Here is a 13661-nt window from a genome sequence, read left to right as displayed (position 1 = left end):
TTAGGAGTAAAGCTCACCCTGCCTCTTCGCGAACAAAACAGCAGCCTTTTTATTCCGGAACCACGCCCGCGAGAACGGCTAAAATTTAGGAGAGGGGAGAAAAAAAAATATATCGCAATAATAAGGATAACTCTCGTGAAACTGATCAAAGAAAGAAGGAAATGCATTGATCCGTGTGCTTGCTTCGAGTTGCCTGGAGAAACAGCATCATTTTTTTTTTTCGTTCTTTGTTTTAATCGGGGGTGTGCACATCCATGGTATAATCCAGAGTCTCGGTGGCGGACGCCTCGTCGTCTCTCTGTTCCATATAGACTTCTGTTCGGTCGGGCGACTCCACCCGGCTACGGATTTCGGCCACGCCCGGATGGTTCTTCCGCAAGTGCTGGTTCAGGGTCCCTTGGAAAGGAAAGCACTTCCCGCAGACTTCGCAACGGAAGGGCTTGTCGTCGGTGTGGCCGCGGATGTGGTACTCGAGCTGATCCTTGCGGGTGTATTTCTTCCCGCAATACTTGCACACGAAGGGGGTGATGCCCATGTGAAGCCTCATGTGCCGGTCGAGGCTGCCCTTCTGGTTGAAAGACTTCCCGCAGTAGATGCAGATCAGCCGCTCGCTGTAGGCGTACCAGTGGCCTCGGGAATTCCTCTCCCGGGGGCCGCTCTCGTAGCCCGGCGGGTGGGCTGAGGGCTCGCCGTCGGCTCCCGACACGAGGCCGGAAACGTCGCTGTGCAAGTGGCTGGCGGAGACCCGCTTCTGTCGCCCGCGGCCTCGGTAGGAGCCGAGCATGGACCTGCCCGAGCTCCTGAGGCTTCCGAAGGATTCGGAGACGGGAGCAGGCTGCGAGGATCCCTGGGAGTACGAGAAAGCGTTTTGCAAGACGGAGCCGTAGGACCCGACGTTCACTGCCACCACTTGTTCTCCGTCGACCATTTCCGTGTGGTAGCCGTCGTCGCCAAGCGAAGAGCTGTCTGAGCAGCTCGGCCGGTCGGATTTTTCCATTTTGACTTTCACCTCGGCCGTCTGGCTCTCTCGAACGATCAGCTCCACCGGGTCGTGATCCCCTTCGACTTGAATCTCGTACTCCGAAACGCTCCCGCTGCTCCCCCGGTCCGAGTGGCCTTCTTCTTGCAGGCGGCCGCGGAGAGCGCCGGTCGGCGCCGTTTCCATCCGGAGGTCGTTCCCTGAAGCCGGCGGACGCCCCTGCGGGCAGTAGGGAGGAGAAATCTCCACGGGGTTGGCAAAATAGCTACTCTCCTTCAGGCCGTTGTGGTTCTCCAGAGGATCTTCGGCCCCGATCGTGACCGAGTCGACTTCCCCGACGCTGATTTTCGAATGGATGCTTTCGAGGATCTGGGTGCATTTGTCGATGACGCACTGCATCTGGAGGAAGCTGGCGGCCGTCAGAAAGCTGACCACGTCCTTCAGCTGCAGAGACATCTGTCCAGTGTAGCAAAAGGAAAGCAGCTGCTCGAAGACGCTGGGGTTTTTGATGACGGAGATGGACAGGCCACTCATGGTGTTTAACGCCGAATGGTCGCGGAAGTAGGGAGAGCTGGCGGCTAAAACAGCTTTGTGAGCGCGGAACGGCTGGCCCTGGATGTGCACAATGATGTCGCAAAGCTTGCCCTGCAGGCGGAGCTCATTCAGCTGGCTCAGGACGCTGCTGCTGTATTCAGGGACGTCAAACTGGATGAAGCTGCTGCTGTCCATGTCGCCTGGCCCGAAATGTAACCTGGAAAAGGACACAAAAGGAGCGTTCACGAATCAGTTTAAAATGCACGAGGCTGCTTGGAGAGGGATTAAAAAAAAAACCACACACACACACACACAACCCACCCACCAGCCCTTTGTTGCCAGGGATGCGATTTTTTTAACTTTGCGCTGCATACGATCTGCAAGTTGATGAGCATAAAAATACAAGAGGTGGCAAGCCACCGAGTTTACCCCAGGATTCGAAAGAGCAAATTACATCTATGAGACATGGCACATTTGGAACTGTGTGAAGTGGGATGGGATTAATTCCCTTGACACCGAGTCGCTCAGTGAGGAGCTACGATTTGATGCCGCCCTCTCCGATAGAGAGAACATGGGCGTGAGTTTTCCCGCGGGACCCAGAACTCCTCACCCGTCCTCAGATTAGCACATTGAGTCTCTTCTTCAAATACTGGAAATGAAACCCATTAGAAGTTGTGCTGGCCGCACTAAGAATGCAAAAAGTAGAGGAACTGATTTGTTAAATTTATTTGCCCTGGGGCTACTCTAGGTGGTTTATAAAAATAAAAAGGAAGTAATGAAAGGAGTATAAACAGAAGATATATATTTTTTTCTTTTTACGACCCTGCAATCTCTATCATCAGGCTGGTGTCGGGGCGACTGAATGGAGCTGAGCGTTTACCGGCCGGATGCCCTTCCTGATGCTATGTGGAGTTTGCAACAGATATTTTCTCTTGATAAACATCTGTCACTACCTAGGATTGAACTCTCAACTTCCTGAGTGTGAGGCTAGCATCTTTGCTTCTGGGCCACCCTGTTGCTCAGAACAGACTATAACAGAACAATAAAATAAAGGATGATAAAGAACTCAGTGGGAATACATTATGAATGGCCAAAAAAGAAAGAAAGATGGATAGATAGAGAACAGAGAACGAGGGATGGAATCTGCCATCAATCCAGCATGGAATGGAAGTACATTGTCTGAAAGAAGACTGTATGGGCAGCTGACCCCAAGTACTGTTGATGTATACTAGCAGGTCATGCAACATTAAGAGGCAAGGATTCTTGCAACTTCCTTCCTTCTTGAGGCTCCAAAACAAAATTTCTCAACGATTTGAACCATCTTATTTGACAGAAGTACAACGTATGTCAAAAGTTGTGCTGCAGGTAAGAACAGTTTTTTCCCCAAACCGTTCCCGAACACTAACAAGGGTGCTTCCTTTCACACAAAGGCAATCCCTTAAAAAAAAAAAATACAATAAAATGTGCCAGAGAAAATAAATAAAAATTGACAATAATTTCCTCTGCTGAGCCACTGGAGATACGACTTGGCTCGTGCTGTTGATAATCAGTGATAGCAAACTTACGAATTGGGATGGAATTTAAATCTTTCTCTCAGCTTTCAATGTTGGGTGCAGCCTCATCTATCTGAATCATGAGATTTTTTTTTAAAAAAAGATGATCTCATTTTTCATTCTGGCCACCTCACTTTTTAACAAAGCATTTATTAGCAGCCTCTCCAAGGGGAGGCCTCCAGCTGTCTTTCGCTGCAATTCCCCAGAATCTTAATATATCTAAAAAGCAGCAAGGTGGAAAGATTACAGAATAAGGACAGGTATGCAAAAAACAACAACAACCAAACCCCATTATAACTTTAGAGTGGAGGAAGGGTTTCATAACAGGGCGTTTCGGCTTTGCAGAGACTGTATGAGCAAATCAAGGTTCACAGTAGATAAAGCAACCTTGGACGCATGTACCTTGTTTTTATTTAAATTTGCACATATTTTACAAGTCAGTAAATACCATTTCTGAAGAAGTGCCTATAAAACAGAACCTATCCCGTGCACACACGCCAACACAGGCAGATGCCATAAACCAAACCTCAAAATGGTATTTGCGAGTCGTCACGTAAAAGAATCACTTCCACATGACAAAGGAGAAGGGTGGTGGATTATCTGAAGGTAGTCCTTTTAAGCTATTATGTGCACACGTTATTTTCGCCCTTGGAAAATGGCTAAGACACAAAAAGGAGGCCGGCACTATTAATCCAGGTGGCTTATCCATGATTATCCATGTTCTGTGTTGATGTTTTTATGTGAGTAAGATTCAATGTACTTTTTAAGTTTAATCATATTGATAAACTTAAAAAAAATTGAAACTTTCTTACAGAAAAACGTCAACACAGAGTCACTGAATTGCTCTCCATAAGGGTCGACTTGTAACAGTTCATTTAGTTACTCTTCGAAGTTACAACAGCACTGAAAAAAACGACTTATGAGCATTTTTCACACGTACGACCATTGCACCATCTCCGCTGGGCAACTGACTCGTGTTTACGACGGCTGCAATGTCCTGGGGTGAGGTGATCCTCTTTTGCAACTTTCTGAGAAGCAAAGTCAACGGGGAAGCCAGATTCACTGAACAACTGGGTTACTATCTTAGCAACTACTGTGGCAACAAAGGTTGTAAAATAGGGCAAAACTCACCCAACAAACGCTTCACTTAACAGCAGAAACGTTGTGCTCGATTGTGGTTGTAAGTCAAGGACCACCTGCCCATTATTAAAAAGCACAAGGAAGCTATCCAACAGAGTCAGTGGCACAGACTAACCATATACTGGAAAAACGAGTACTACAAACTGTTGTAAAAGTGAGGAATGCAGCCTTTGTGGGAAAATAACTAGCAGGCTTCCATTCAAAGATGTCTGTTAGTCGAATGCTCATCACATCTTACAAAATAAAATTTCACAAACTGAAATTGTAAGCTAAAAGTTTTAACAGGGAGCAGAATAAGTTGCACTTACAGATTTAGCACAAAAGAAATCTCAGTAGATTTCCTGTAAGGCCAGGAGCAATGGGAGCTCTTTAATTAATTGCATATTTGCTACCCGCCTTTCAAAATAATTTTTAATTTGGCTGGGACAGGCTTTAACTCAGAGATTTTCATTTTCACCTTTATCCCATTTCTATTCCATACTATCATCAACTGTGGCATTTTTTCCTATTTATTCCCCATTGCTTCCGCCTTCAGAGGAGCATCACCCCATCACCCATTACGCACCCAGTCTTTTTTGAGCAGCGAGTTCCAAACTGTTGCCAAAGTAACAATTTCCAAACCCCTCCAAGTAGGACACAATGGAAAGGACACCATACAGTACAGAAAGGTTTTGCTAAACAAATATCCCACACTTTATTAGCTGCCCATCTCAACAAGAGACTCACAATAGGAAATAAAAATAAAACAATGACAGAATCCGAGTAAGGAAAGTATAGCAGGGACGCGGCGCTTAAGAAAACCCTCTTCAACTGGGCATTTGCCAGATGAGCTGGCATCCATATGCCTGCCTTCCTAACCAGGGCGTTACAGGTATTATCCATCAAGCAGGATTATTTCTATGGGGAAAACAGGAGCCAGGAGTATTTTTTTTAATTTACAGGTCACTCATCTCACTGTCAAGAGAGGCTGGTATGAGGTACATTCACCATCTTGCCTTTTATATATATAAAAGGATGAGATAAAATAAAGGTTGGAACGTTAAAATGGCTCCCAACAGACTAGAACTCACGATCTCTTGGTTTCTAGCTCTGGATGGAAGAGGAGGTCCTAAAATAGGTCACTTGGAGACCCAGAGAAGAGGGCAGAGCTGCAAACTAATGAATGCCACCAGACTAGAAAGTGGGTGATTGTGAGTTCTAGTTCTGCTTCAGACACTAAAGCTGACTGGGTGACTTTGTGCCAATCACCAGGAGGCTGGGAGTTCTAGTCCTGCCTCAGGCATGGAAGCCATCTAGGTGACTTTGGGCCAATCACAAGGAGACCATGAGTTCTAGTCCTGCCTCAGGCATGGAAGCCATCTAAGTGACTTTGGGCCAATCACAAGGAGACCATGAGTTCTAGTCCCGCCTTAGGCATGGAAGCCATCTGGGTGACTTTGGGCCAGTCCCTCCCTCTCAGCCCAGCCCACCTCACAGGGTCGTTGTTGTTGTTGTTGTTGTGGGGGGGGGCAAAGAGCAGGAGGAAGGAGTACCAACTGTTATTAGCTGCCTTGAGTTACTTATAAAGCTTGAATAAATAAAATAAAACGTGCCTCCCGGGAGGGGACCCGGGCTCCACACCCCACCCAGTGCCCAGGCTCGCCTACCCGGACGGGGCTTCGGGCGCCTGGATAGGAAGAAGCCGGGGAGAAAAGGGGCCCCCAGAGGCCATTCCGGGGACCGGACCCAGCCCGCAGCGCCCGAGCCGAAAAGCCGCCGGGAGGCGTCTGGCAGCGCCCGCCTCACCTGAGGGGCGTCGGGGTCTCCTCACATGGCGGGCCCGCCGGAGGGAGCTCGGCCCTGGCCCGAGTGCAGCTTTCCCCCCGGCCGCCGCCAGCGCCGCCGCTTCCCCTCAGCCAGCAGCACCCGGAAGCGCTCCCTTCCTGCGTGAGGGGGGTGTGTGTGACGCGCGCTTCCGCTTCCGGGGCGCCATAGGCGGCGGGCGGGGAGAAAGGCCCAGAGAGTGGGAGAGGAGGCGCCGAGGCCACGCCCCTTCGCGGGATGGGAGGGCGCATGCGCAAGGAGAGAAAGCGAGCGCGCCTCGGCACGTCGGTTCCCTTGCGCCCCTAGTGGACGTTTCTGTCTCCTGCTCCGAGAAGGTCTAATAATCCGAATCCGGATTTTGCATTAAAACGAAGCGGCGTCCTAAATCAAAAAGTGGCGCAATAAAATACAATAATTGAGAGAGTTAAGGCGAGGTTAACGAACCTCAGCGTCTCGATTAGAATATTCCAAGTCGGTTTTTATGCCTGGGTAGGAGGGAACCGGAGCCACCTGCATGTAAGGCTCGCACCGAATGTTTTCTTGCATAAAACAATCCGAATTTGGGGGGCGCTGGGGGTGGTCAAGAGGGGATGCTGACTTCTGTTGCAAAGCAACGCATGCAGGCTTGCAATGACCCACGTGATCAAAGCTGTTCTGCCGTCCTTCAGAGGCATAGAAACATAAACAGGAAGAGCGTAGATCAATAAAATGTTTTATTTATTTTTTTGTTACACAGATCAACACGTGTTTTATTCTTTTGTTTTCCCCCCCTCTTCTTTTTCTGTGGCTTTCATTTGTTTTAGCGACAGGATATTATTTATAAGATTGGGTTGGCTGAATCAGCCAGAACTGTGCAACATACTAAAGGAAGTCCTTGACTTACGACCACAATTAGGCTCGACCATTTATGTCGCTAAGCGAGACGGTTGTCCCGTTTCCCCTCCATTTTAGCACATTTCTTGCCCCAGTGGTTAATTGGATCACTGCCGTTATTAAGTTAGTAACAAGATTGTTAAGGGACCTGGCTTTCCCCCGTTGATTTGTCAGAAGGTCGCAAAAGGAGATCACATGATACTGCAACGGTCATAAGTACGAGTCAGTTGCCGAGCGTCTGAATTTTGATCACGTGACCCTGGGGATGCAACGGTCGTAAGTGCGAAAAACGGTCGTAGGTCACTTTTTTCAGTGCCGTTGTAACTGAATGGTCACTAAGCAAACGGTGGTAAATGGAGGACTGCCGGTAAGCCGTACATGGTGGTTTACACACCCACCGTGCCTTGCTCCCCACAAACTATGGCCGCTCCAGGGTGAACCCCTCTTTTTCTGACCCCACTTTGGTGGGTGCAAAATTTGAGATTTCCATTCTTCTGCCCCCTCTTCCCCTCTGCAGGGCGGTGGAGTTAATTGAAGAGTTTTTTTTTGTTTTTTTTTAAACTTTTAGGGGGTCTAAAGTTTATGAACTGACCCAGCCCAGCATCTCCCATTCTTAGAATCATAAACTCTTCATGACTTGATTTCCCCAAGAGAGACGGAGGGTTAATAAGTTCACAAGTCATTCTGCCTTGACACCGTGGAGGCACAACTGAGTAATGCGCAGGCTGTTTACACTGCCGACCTCTGGGCTGTGGACTCTTTATTATCTTTTGGGGGTAGGATAATAAAAATATTCTGCTTTGCGGGGAAAAATGGCACGCGGTTGTTTTTCTTTTAAAAAAAAAAGACTTTTTCTGCCTTCCAGATGGAGAAGTAAAGATATATAATGCTGACTTTCATAATATGTGGGAAGTCCTTGACTTACAACAGTTAGTTTAGTGACTGTTCAAAGTTAGAACAGCACTGAAAAATGCAACTTACAATCGTTTTTCATAGTTCCAGCCTTTACAGATTCCCTCCCTCCCGTGATCATGTGATCAAGATTCAGATGCTTGGCCCCTGACTCACATTTATTTTATTTTTGCCCCATTTTTCAACCTTTCTTGCTACAGGGGTTAAATGAATTACTGCAGTTGTTAAGTTAGTGAGGTTGCTTGTCAGCAGGCTGCAGAAGGGGATCGCGTGACCCCAGGACACCACAACTGTCATAAATACAAGTCAGTTGCCAAGCGTTTGAATTTTGAGCACCTGACTGTGGGGAATGTTGCAATGGTGGTGTGAAACACGGACCTAAGTCATTTTTTCCAGTGGTGTTGTAACTTCGAACAGTCACTTAAACTGTTGTTAAGTCAAGGGCTACCTCTATGAGGTATAGTTTTTAAATCAACAACGGGTGAGCGGGCTTCTTGAAAACAGCCATTTCTGACTTTGTATGTTTCTCTCTTTGTCTCAGTCCACCTAAATAGGGCTTGTGGACAAGATCTGTGAAAATGAGCAGTTTACAAGTTCCTGTTAATTTTTGCACACATTTGATCCAAGTCAGGTGTACCAGGGAAACACAACAGGAATAATTTACCCAGGTCCCAGCATAGGCTATTTTTTTCCATTTCTGAAAGAAACATGTTCCCTATTTGTTATCGAAATAGAAAGCGATTCTTGTGGGCCGTGACTGAATTTGAGGGGAATTTAGTCAAGAGGCCAGATTTAAGTTGAAGTGTGTCTGTTTTGTTTGGAAAGCAAACACTCGCTCAAGCCAAGCCCGTTATGACAGCTGTAGGCAGGGAAAATATCTCTGGGATTGGATAGATTTGGTTACCGTTTTGAAAATAAATGGCTGAATTTGGATACTCTTGTTGAAAAGGAGGGATTGAATTACATCTGTTGTGATTGTCGGGTTCAGCTAAGTGCCACTGACGCCGATTGTACGACGTTGGCCCGCAAAAGCCTGCCGTCCGCGTGAAGTTGACTTGATGGAACCCAAGTGGGCTTCAGCTTCTTCATCAGATGATCCCACCGACTTTCAGAAGAGGGACTGGCCCACCCTGTCCAATGTCCAGATGTCCCTTGGTGCATGGCTACTCTTAGCCAGATTTCCGAATTCTTTAAACCCAAATCGGGTTCCTATTTATTCAGTAATCAGCACCATCGGATTCAGCGAGACTCTCTCCCACCCGTGTTCCTTTGGTGAGCAAACAAGCACGCTTGGCAAAAATACCGATAACATTTATTAAAACATGTTATACAAAAGAGCAACAGACTCTTCTATAAGAAGAAAACAAAGAATCAGGAATGTCACACAAACCACGCTGTACGTAATAAGGACAGCAGAATTATACCCCCCCACCTTTGCAAGATAAGTACATAGCGGTTCATAAATCAGTTCTAAATATTATAAGTGACGATGCTTAACGGGCAAATGTTTGCAAAATAAAAAAAAACAAAAAACCCGCAATCACATTTATTCTAGAAATATGGCAGAAAACCAGAAGAGGAGATATCGAAGTGTCAATGGTAACACTTCAAAAATGTTAATATGCATTTAAATTCTCCAACCTTCCTTCCCCCTGGGGGGGCCTAGCAGCTAAATTTGTCCATTCTACTCATCCATATCTGAATAAACAAGCACAAACCCTCTTCTGGAGGCTTTTAGTATTCCACGATTCTAGATAAAAGAAGTATCTCTCTCTTTTTTTAAATAGACTCTCAGGTTTAGAAATATCATCCGCCCGCAACATATTTTAACATAGATGCCCTTTAAAAAAAAACAACAAAGAGGCCAATGGCGAATTTTACAATATAATATTTACAGTCCTGGATTTGTGAAACATGCTGCGTTAGCAAAGTGCAGGAAAATCACCTATTTAAGGACTTGGGTGTGTGTGTGTGTGTGTGTGTCTGTGGTTAATACCTCTAAAATCCTTTAAGGATTAGAAATAAGAATAGATTTCCCAAACCCAGCAGTTTTTGCCTTTGCAGATCAGCAGGAAAGCAGTATGGATTACTGTCCAAACTGCACCACAATGGAAGGAAAAAGATACCCCAGCATCTTAGCAGCAGATATCTGAAAGAAAGTGACAATTGCAAAAAAAAAAACAAAACAAAAAAAAAGAACTGCAGGTAATATTCGTGGGGTGTTTCCTTCCTCGCAAAAGGAAAGTATATTCTAGAGAAATTTAGTTGTGTTAGCAAGACGGGTTCAAAACTAAACGCACTGTTTTATCACACGAAGCCACCCTGGTCCCTGCATAGGACGCCGAACGTGACAATTGTCCACAAACCCTTTTCTGGATTAGTTGCAAGACACGAAGATGCACAAATGGAATTTACCACAAAAGAGAGGGAATACATATTGTTATCCCTTAACTGCGCACACAGAATCCTGGCCTAAGTGGAAATAACCTATTTCTATACTTGATGCATTTTTAGTTTTCCTTAATTGCAACAGCCATCTGGATCTGCCCTAAAGGAGGAGAGGGCTATTGATTGCACATAAATTCTGCCTGGGATTCTTGCCGGCAGATGATAAATATCTAAGTTTTATTCCATGCTGAAAATGACAGCAAAGAGATCGGTGCTTCTGTTCCTGTCTGAAGCGACTCAGCATCTTAGCGACGTGTTAAAAAGTCCACAGGCATATCCTGAATTCCGATCACGTGTGTCCACGGGGTCGTAAGTGTGAAAAATGGTCATAAGACACTTTTTCCAGTGCTGTTGTAACTTCGGTCCCTGTTGTAAGTTGAGAATTACGTGCAGGCAATCCCTTTCTGCATTAAACCCCACCAACAAAGTGGCATTAACTGTCTTTTGTGTTCCATTTCCCCATTCAGACCTCTCTCTCGATGTCTTCCCATTGTGCAGGGACTCACCTTCCCTCAAGACCTATATAAGGTGGAGATTCTGAGAGATTAGAGAAAAGGCCTCCAGGATCTTCTAAGGCAGTGACTTTCTTTTTCTTTTCTTTTTTTTTGCTCCTGTTTTATTTTGGAAACGAAACTTAAAAACAGATCCTTAGGATCTTAGTTTTCCTCCACAAAAGACACACCCCACCCAGTACCCGCCCTTATGTAAACAAAAAAACTTCTCATTCTTATAAAATTTCGAATAAGAAAAACCAGACCGACGACATGAATTAGAAATTAAACCAGAGGGAATATATCTATCTATCTATATATCTATATAAATAAAAATGTAAATGTTCGTTTGTTAAAAATCTTAAATCTCCGAAAGTTCTTCACTTGATTGCTTTGAAATTTTGACACACGTTGCATTCGAATATGCACGTTTTTATATACCTATATTATATAGATGTCACACCTGTGACAGGTAAAAACATGTTTTTGAAAAACAGCGCCATCTGTTGGACGTAAAAGCAACACACGCTTTTACCAGACTGAGCCACAGCAACGCGTGGCTGGTACAGCTAGTATATATATATATATGTATGTATATATATATACACGTTCTAAAAATATACTTTTTTTGTTTTGTTTTGATTTAAATACAAAGTGCTTCTGCACATTAGCAAGTTACAGTGTTGGCAAAGAGATCCCTGCTCGGGTTCAAGTCAGTGGCAGCCATTCCTAGCGAAGGGTATGGCTGAGTTCGTGGTGGACATTTGAGGTGGACCATCCGTAAGTTAAGTGCCTGTGGTCAACTGAAGAAGTGCCTCATGGGAGAAATGGAAAGATTATCCATGGGGAGAGAGCAGGAAGGGACAAGGGAACCCCAACACCTGATAGGTTTTAACATATTTAACGGGGGGGGAGGGGCATATTTAATTAAAAGAGATGATTAGGTTACATGGCTACCATTATACCAAGTCAGACACGCATATATTAGACATCAGCTGCAAAGACAATTTGAACAATCGAAGAAAGAAGAAAGCTTTTCTGCTTTTCTTGTGAATCTACTTAAGTAATTATTTCTGAACCCTGGCCCTTTTAAGACTCTCTAGGGTCTTCTGCTTGAGCAGGGGGCTGGACTAGAAGACCTCCAAAGTCCCTTTTAACTCTGTCACTTGAAAATGATCTCGCCATGTGCTTTTGGAGAAAGGGAGGGAAAGTCATCCACTCCCTCGCCCTCTGCTCCCCAACGCGCTCCCGCTTCTAGTTGACTGGCTTAAATTCAAACACCGCTGTTTTCTTTGGGGCGCCCCCAAAGAAAACAGCCACCCCACCGCACGGACATTCCCGCTGGACCTTAAAATATCGAGCAGAATTCTGCTGAGATGAATCCAAAGCGAGAAGCCCCCTCGGAGTTCCTTTTTAAGAGAACCCAAACGTTCCCAAAGCACAAATTAAATAGCAGTGATTGTAATTATGTTAAAAAAAAAATACCGTTCCGCCCGCTGGCTGGTCTGTTTGCTGTCTCAAGAGAGGAATCCTCAGGAATACTTTTAAGAGAGGGTCCTGGAACCAAGCACCTCAAAAGCAGCAGGCCTCAGGCCCCAGGCCGTGGGACACAATCATTCTGCTTGTTCAAATAAGCCATCAGATCCATCCCCCCCACACACACACTTAGTTCATTTTAGACGTGCTCTGTTCCACTTTGCAGGCTTGGTAAGATTTGGTGCAGGAAGTGACGTGCCGGTGGAAACTGTCTCTCCACATGAATCTTTTACCGCAAATGTTACACTCGTACGGTTTGATGCCCGTGTGGATTTTCATGTGGCCCACCAGGTGGTGCTTCATTTTGAATTTCTTACCGCAGACGCCGCAGCCGTAAGGCCGGAGGCCGAGGTGCATACCCATGTGGCGGTCCCTCTGGCTCTTGTGGGTGAAACTCTTTCCACACTGGCAGGGATAGAGTTTGTCGGTGGTGGAAAAGCCAGACAAGGCATTTTCTTCCTTGATCCCTGAAGGAAGGTCTAAGCTTTCTCCGTAACCCGAAGCCTCTGGTCTCGGAAGGCTTAGAGTCCCGTCGCTCCTTTCCCCGGAGAATTCCTCCATGGAAGAGCCATAAAAGTCGACTTGCTCGTCGTAGTGGCCTGCGTTGGCTGGACCCCCAAATTCCATTTCCATCTTCCTATCGTTGACCCGGGGATCTCCAGCAATGCTGGTCTGAACGGGGTGGTCTGGCTGAACGGCATTCACGGACTCCGAGACCTGGTGCTCATCGTAGGAGCCATGCATTGCTACTCCTTCACAGTCCTGAACGAACCTCTCCGTTTTTACGTGTATCCATCGTTTGTGAGACATGATACTGGGCTTGCTGTAAAGAGGCCTGGCGTACTGATAGTCTGTACTGTCGCTGACTCCCTCTTCTCCGTCCTGGCTGGTCATGCCGGTGCTCAAGCGGTCATGTTCTGTAGAAGAATTGCTAGGCAGATACTCGTGTTCGGTCAGCTGGGACAACAGCTCGTCTTTCGAACTCTCCTCTTCGTTTTCCCCGTCCCTTAGTTCCTGCACTTTGTGGAAATCCGCCTGGCCGGCTGCCCCCAGCTCAAAGCCTTCCACCAGCCCGTGGTAGTTACTGCTGCTTGGGGACTGGTGGTCGCTGGTTCGGTTGAGCTTCTGGCACAGCACAGAAGGGTTTCCTTCCAACACCTCCGTGCATTTGTCCACCACGTGCCACATCTGCAGGAAGCTGGCGGCCGTCAAGTAGCTGACGATTTCCGGAGCGGGCATGACCAGGCGCCCGGTGTAGGTTGACAGGAGAATATTCTCGAACACCCTGGGGTTCATCACGTCGGGAAGGACGATCCGCCGGCTGTTCTTCAGGAGCACCTGGTCGCAAAAGTAAGGGGAGCTGGCGGCTAGGACGGCTTTGTGGGCCCGGAA

At 46.5% G+C, this 13661-nt stretch overlaps 2 protein-coding genes across 2 annotated transcripts in view; both read right to left on the bottom strand.

The window, feature by feature from the left end:
• Positions 1-232: 232 nt before the first annotated feature.
• Positions 233-1708, bottom strand: ZBTB34 (zinc finger and BTB domain containing 34). Its single transcript, XM_015822857.1, has one exon. It carries the CDS (start codon positions 1706-1708, stop codon positions 233-235), a length of 1476 nt encoding a protein of 491 aa, XP_015678343.1.
• A 10690-nt stretch (positions 1709-12398) lies between these two features.
• ZBTB43 (zinc finger and BTB domain containing 43) overlaps positions 12399-13661 on the bottom strand; it is a 1737-nt gene continuing 474 nt past the window's right edge. Inside the window, exon 2 of the mRNA XM_015822856.1 lies at positions 12399-13607. Coding sequence (XP_015678342.1) covers positions 12399-13607 — 1209 coding nt within the window. The remainder of the gene's footprint in view (positions 13608-13661) is intronic.

The sequence above is a fragment of the Protobothrops mucrosquamatus genome, unplaced genomic scaffold (assembly GCF_001527695.2).
Source record: "Protobothrops mucrosquamatus isolate PMUCROS unplaced genomic scaffold, P.Mucros_1.0 scaffold1703, whole genome shotgun sequence".
NCBI classification, from domain to species: domain Eukaryota; kingdom Metazoa; phylum Chordata; class Lepidosauria; order Squamata; family Viperidae; genus Protobothrops; species Protobothrops mucrosquamatus.
This window is presented reverse-complemented; position numbering and strand designations above follow the sequence as displayed.

Bases quoted from the DNA above. Each gene is read 5' to 3' on its own strand.
- ZBTB34 (XM_015822857.1), bottom strand. From the start codon at position 1,708: ATGGACAGCAGCAGCTTCATCCAGTTTGACGTCCCTGAATACAGCAGC.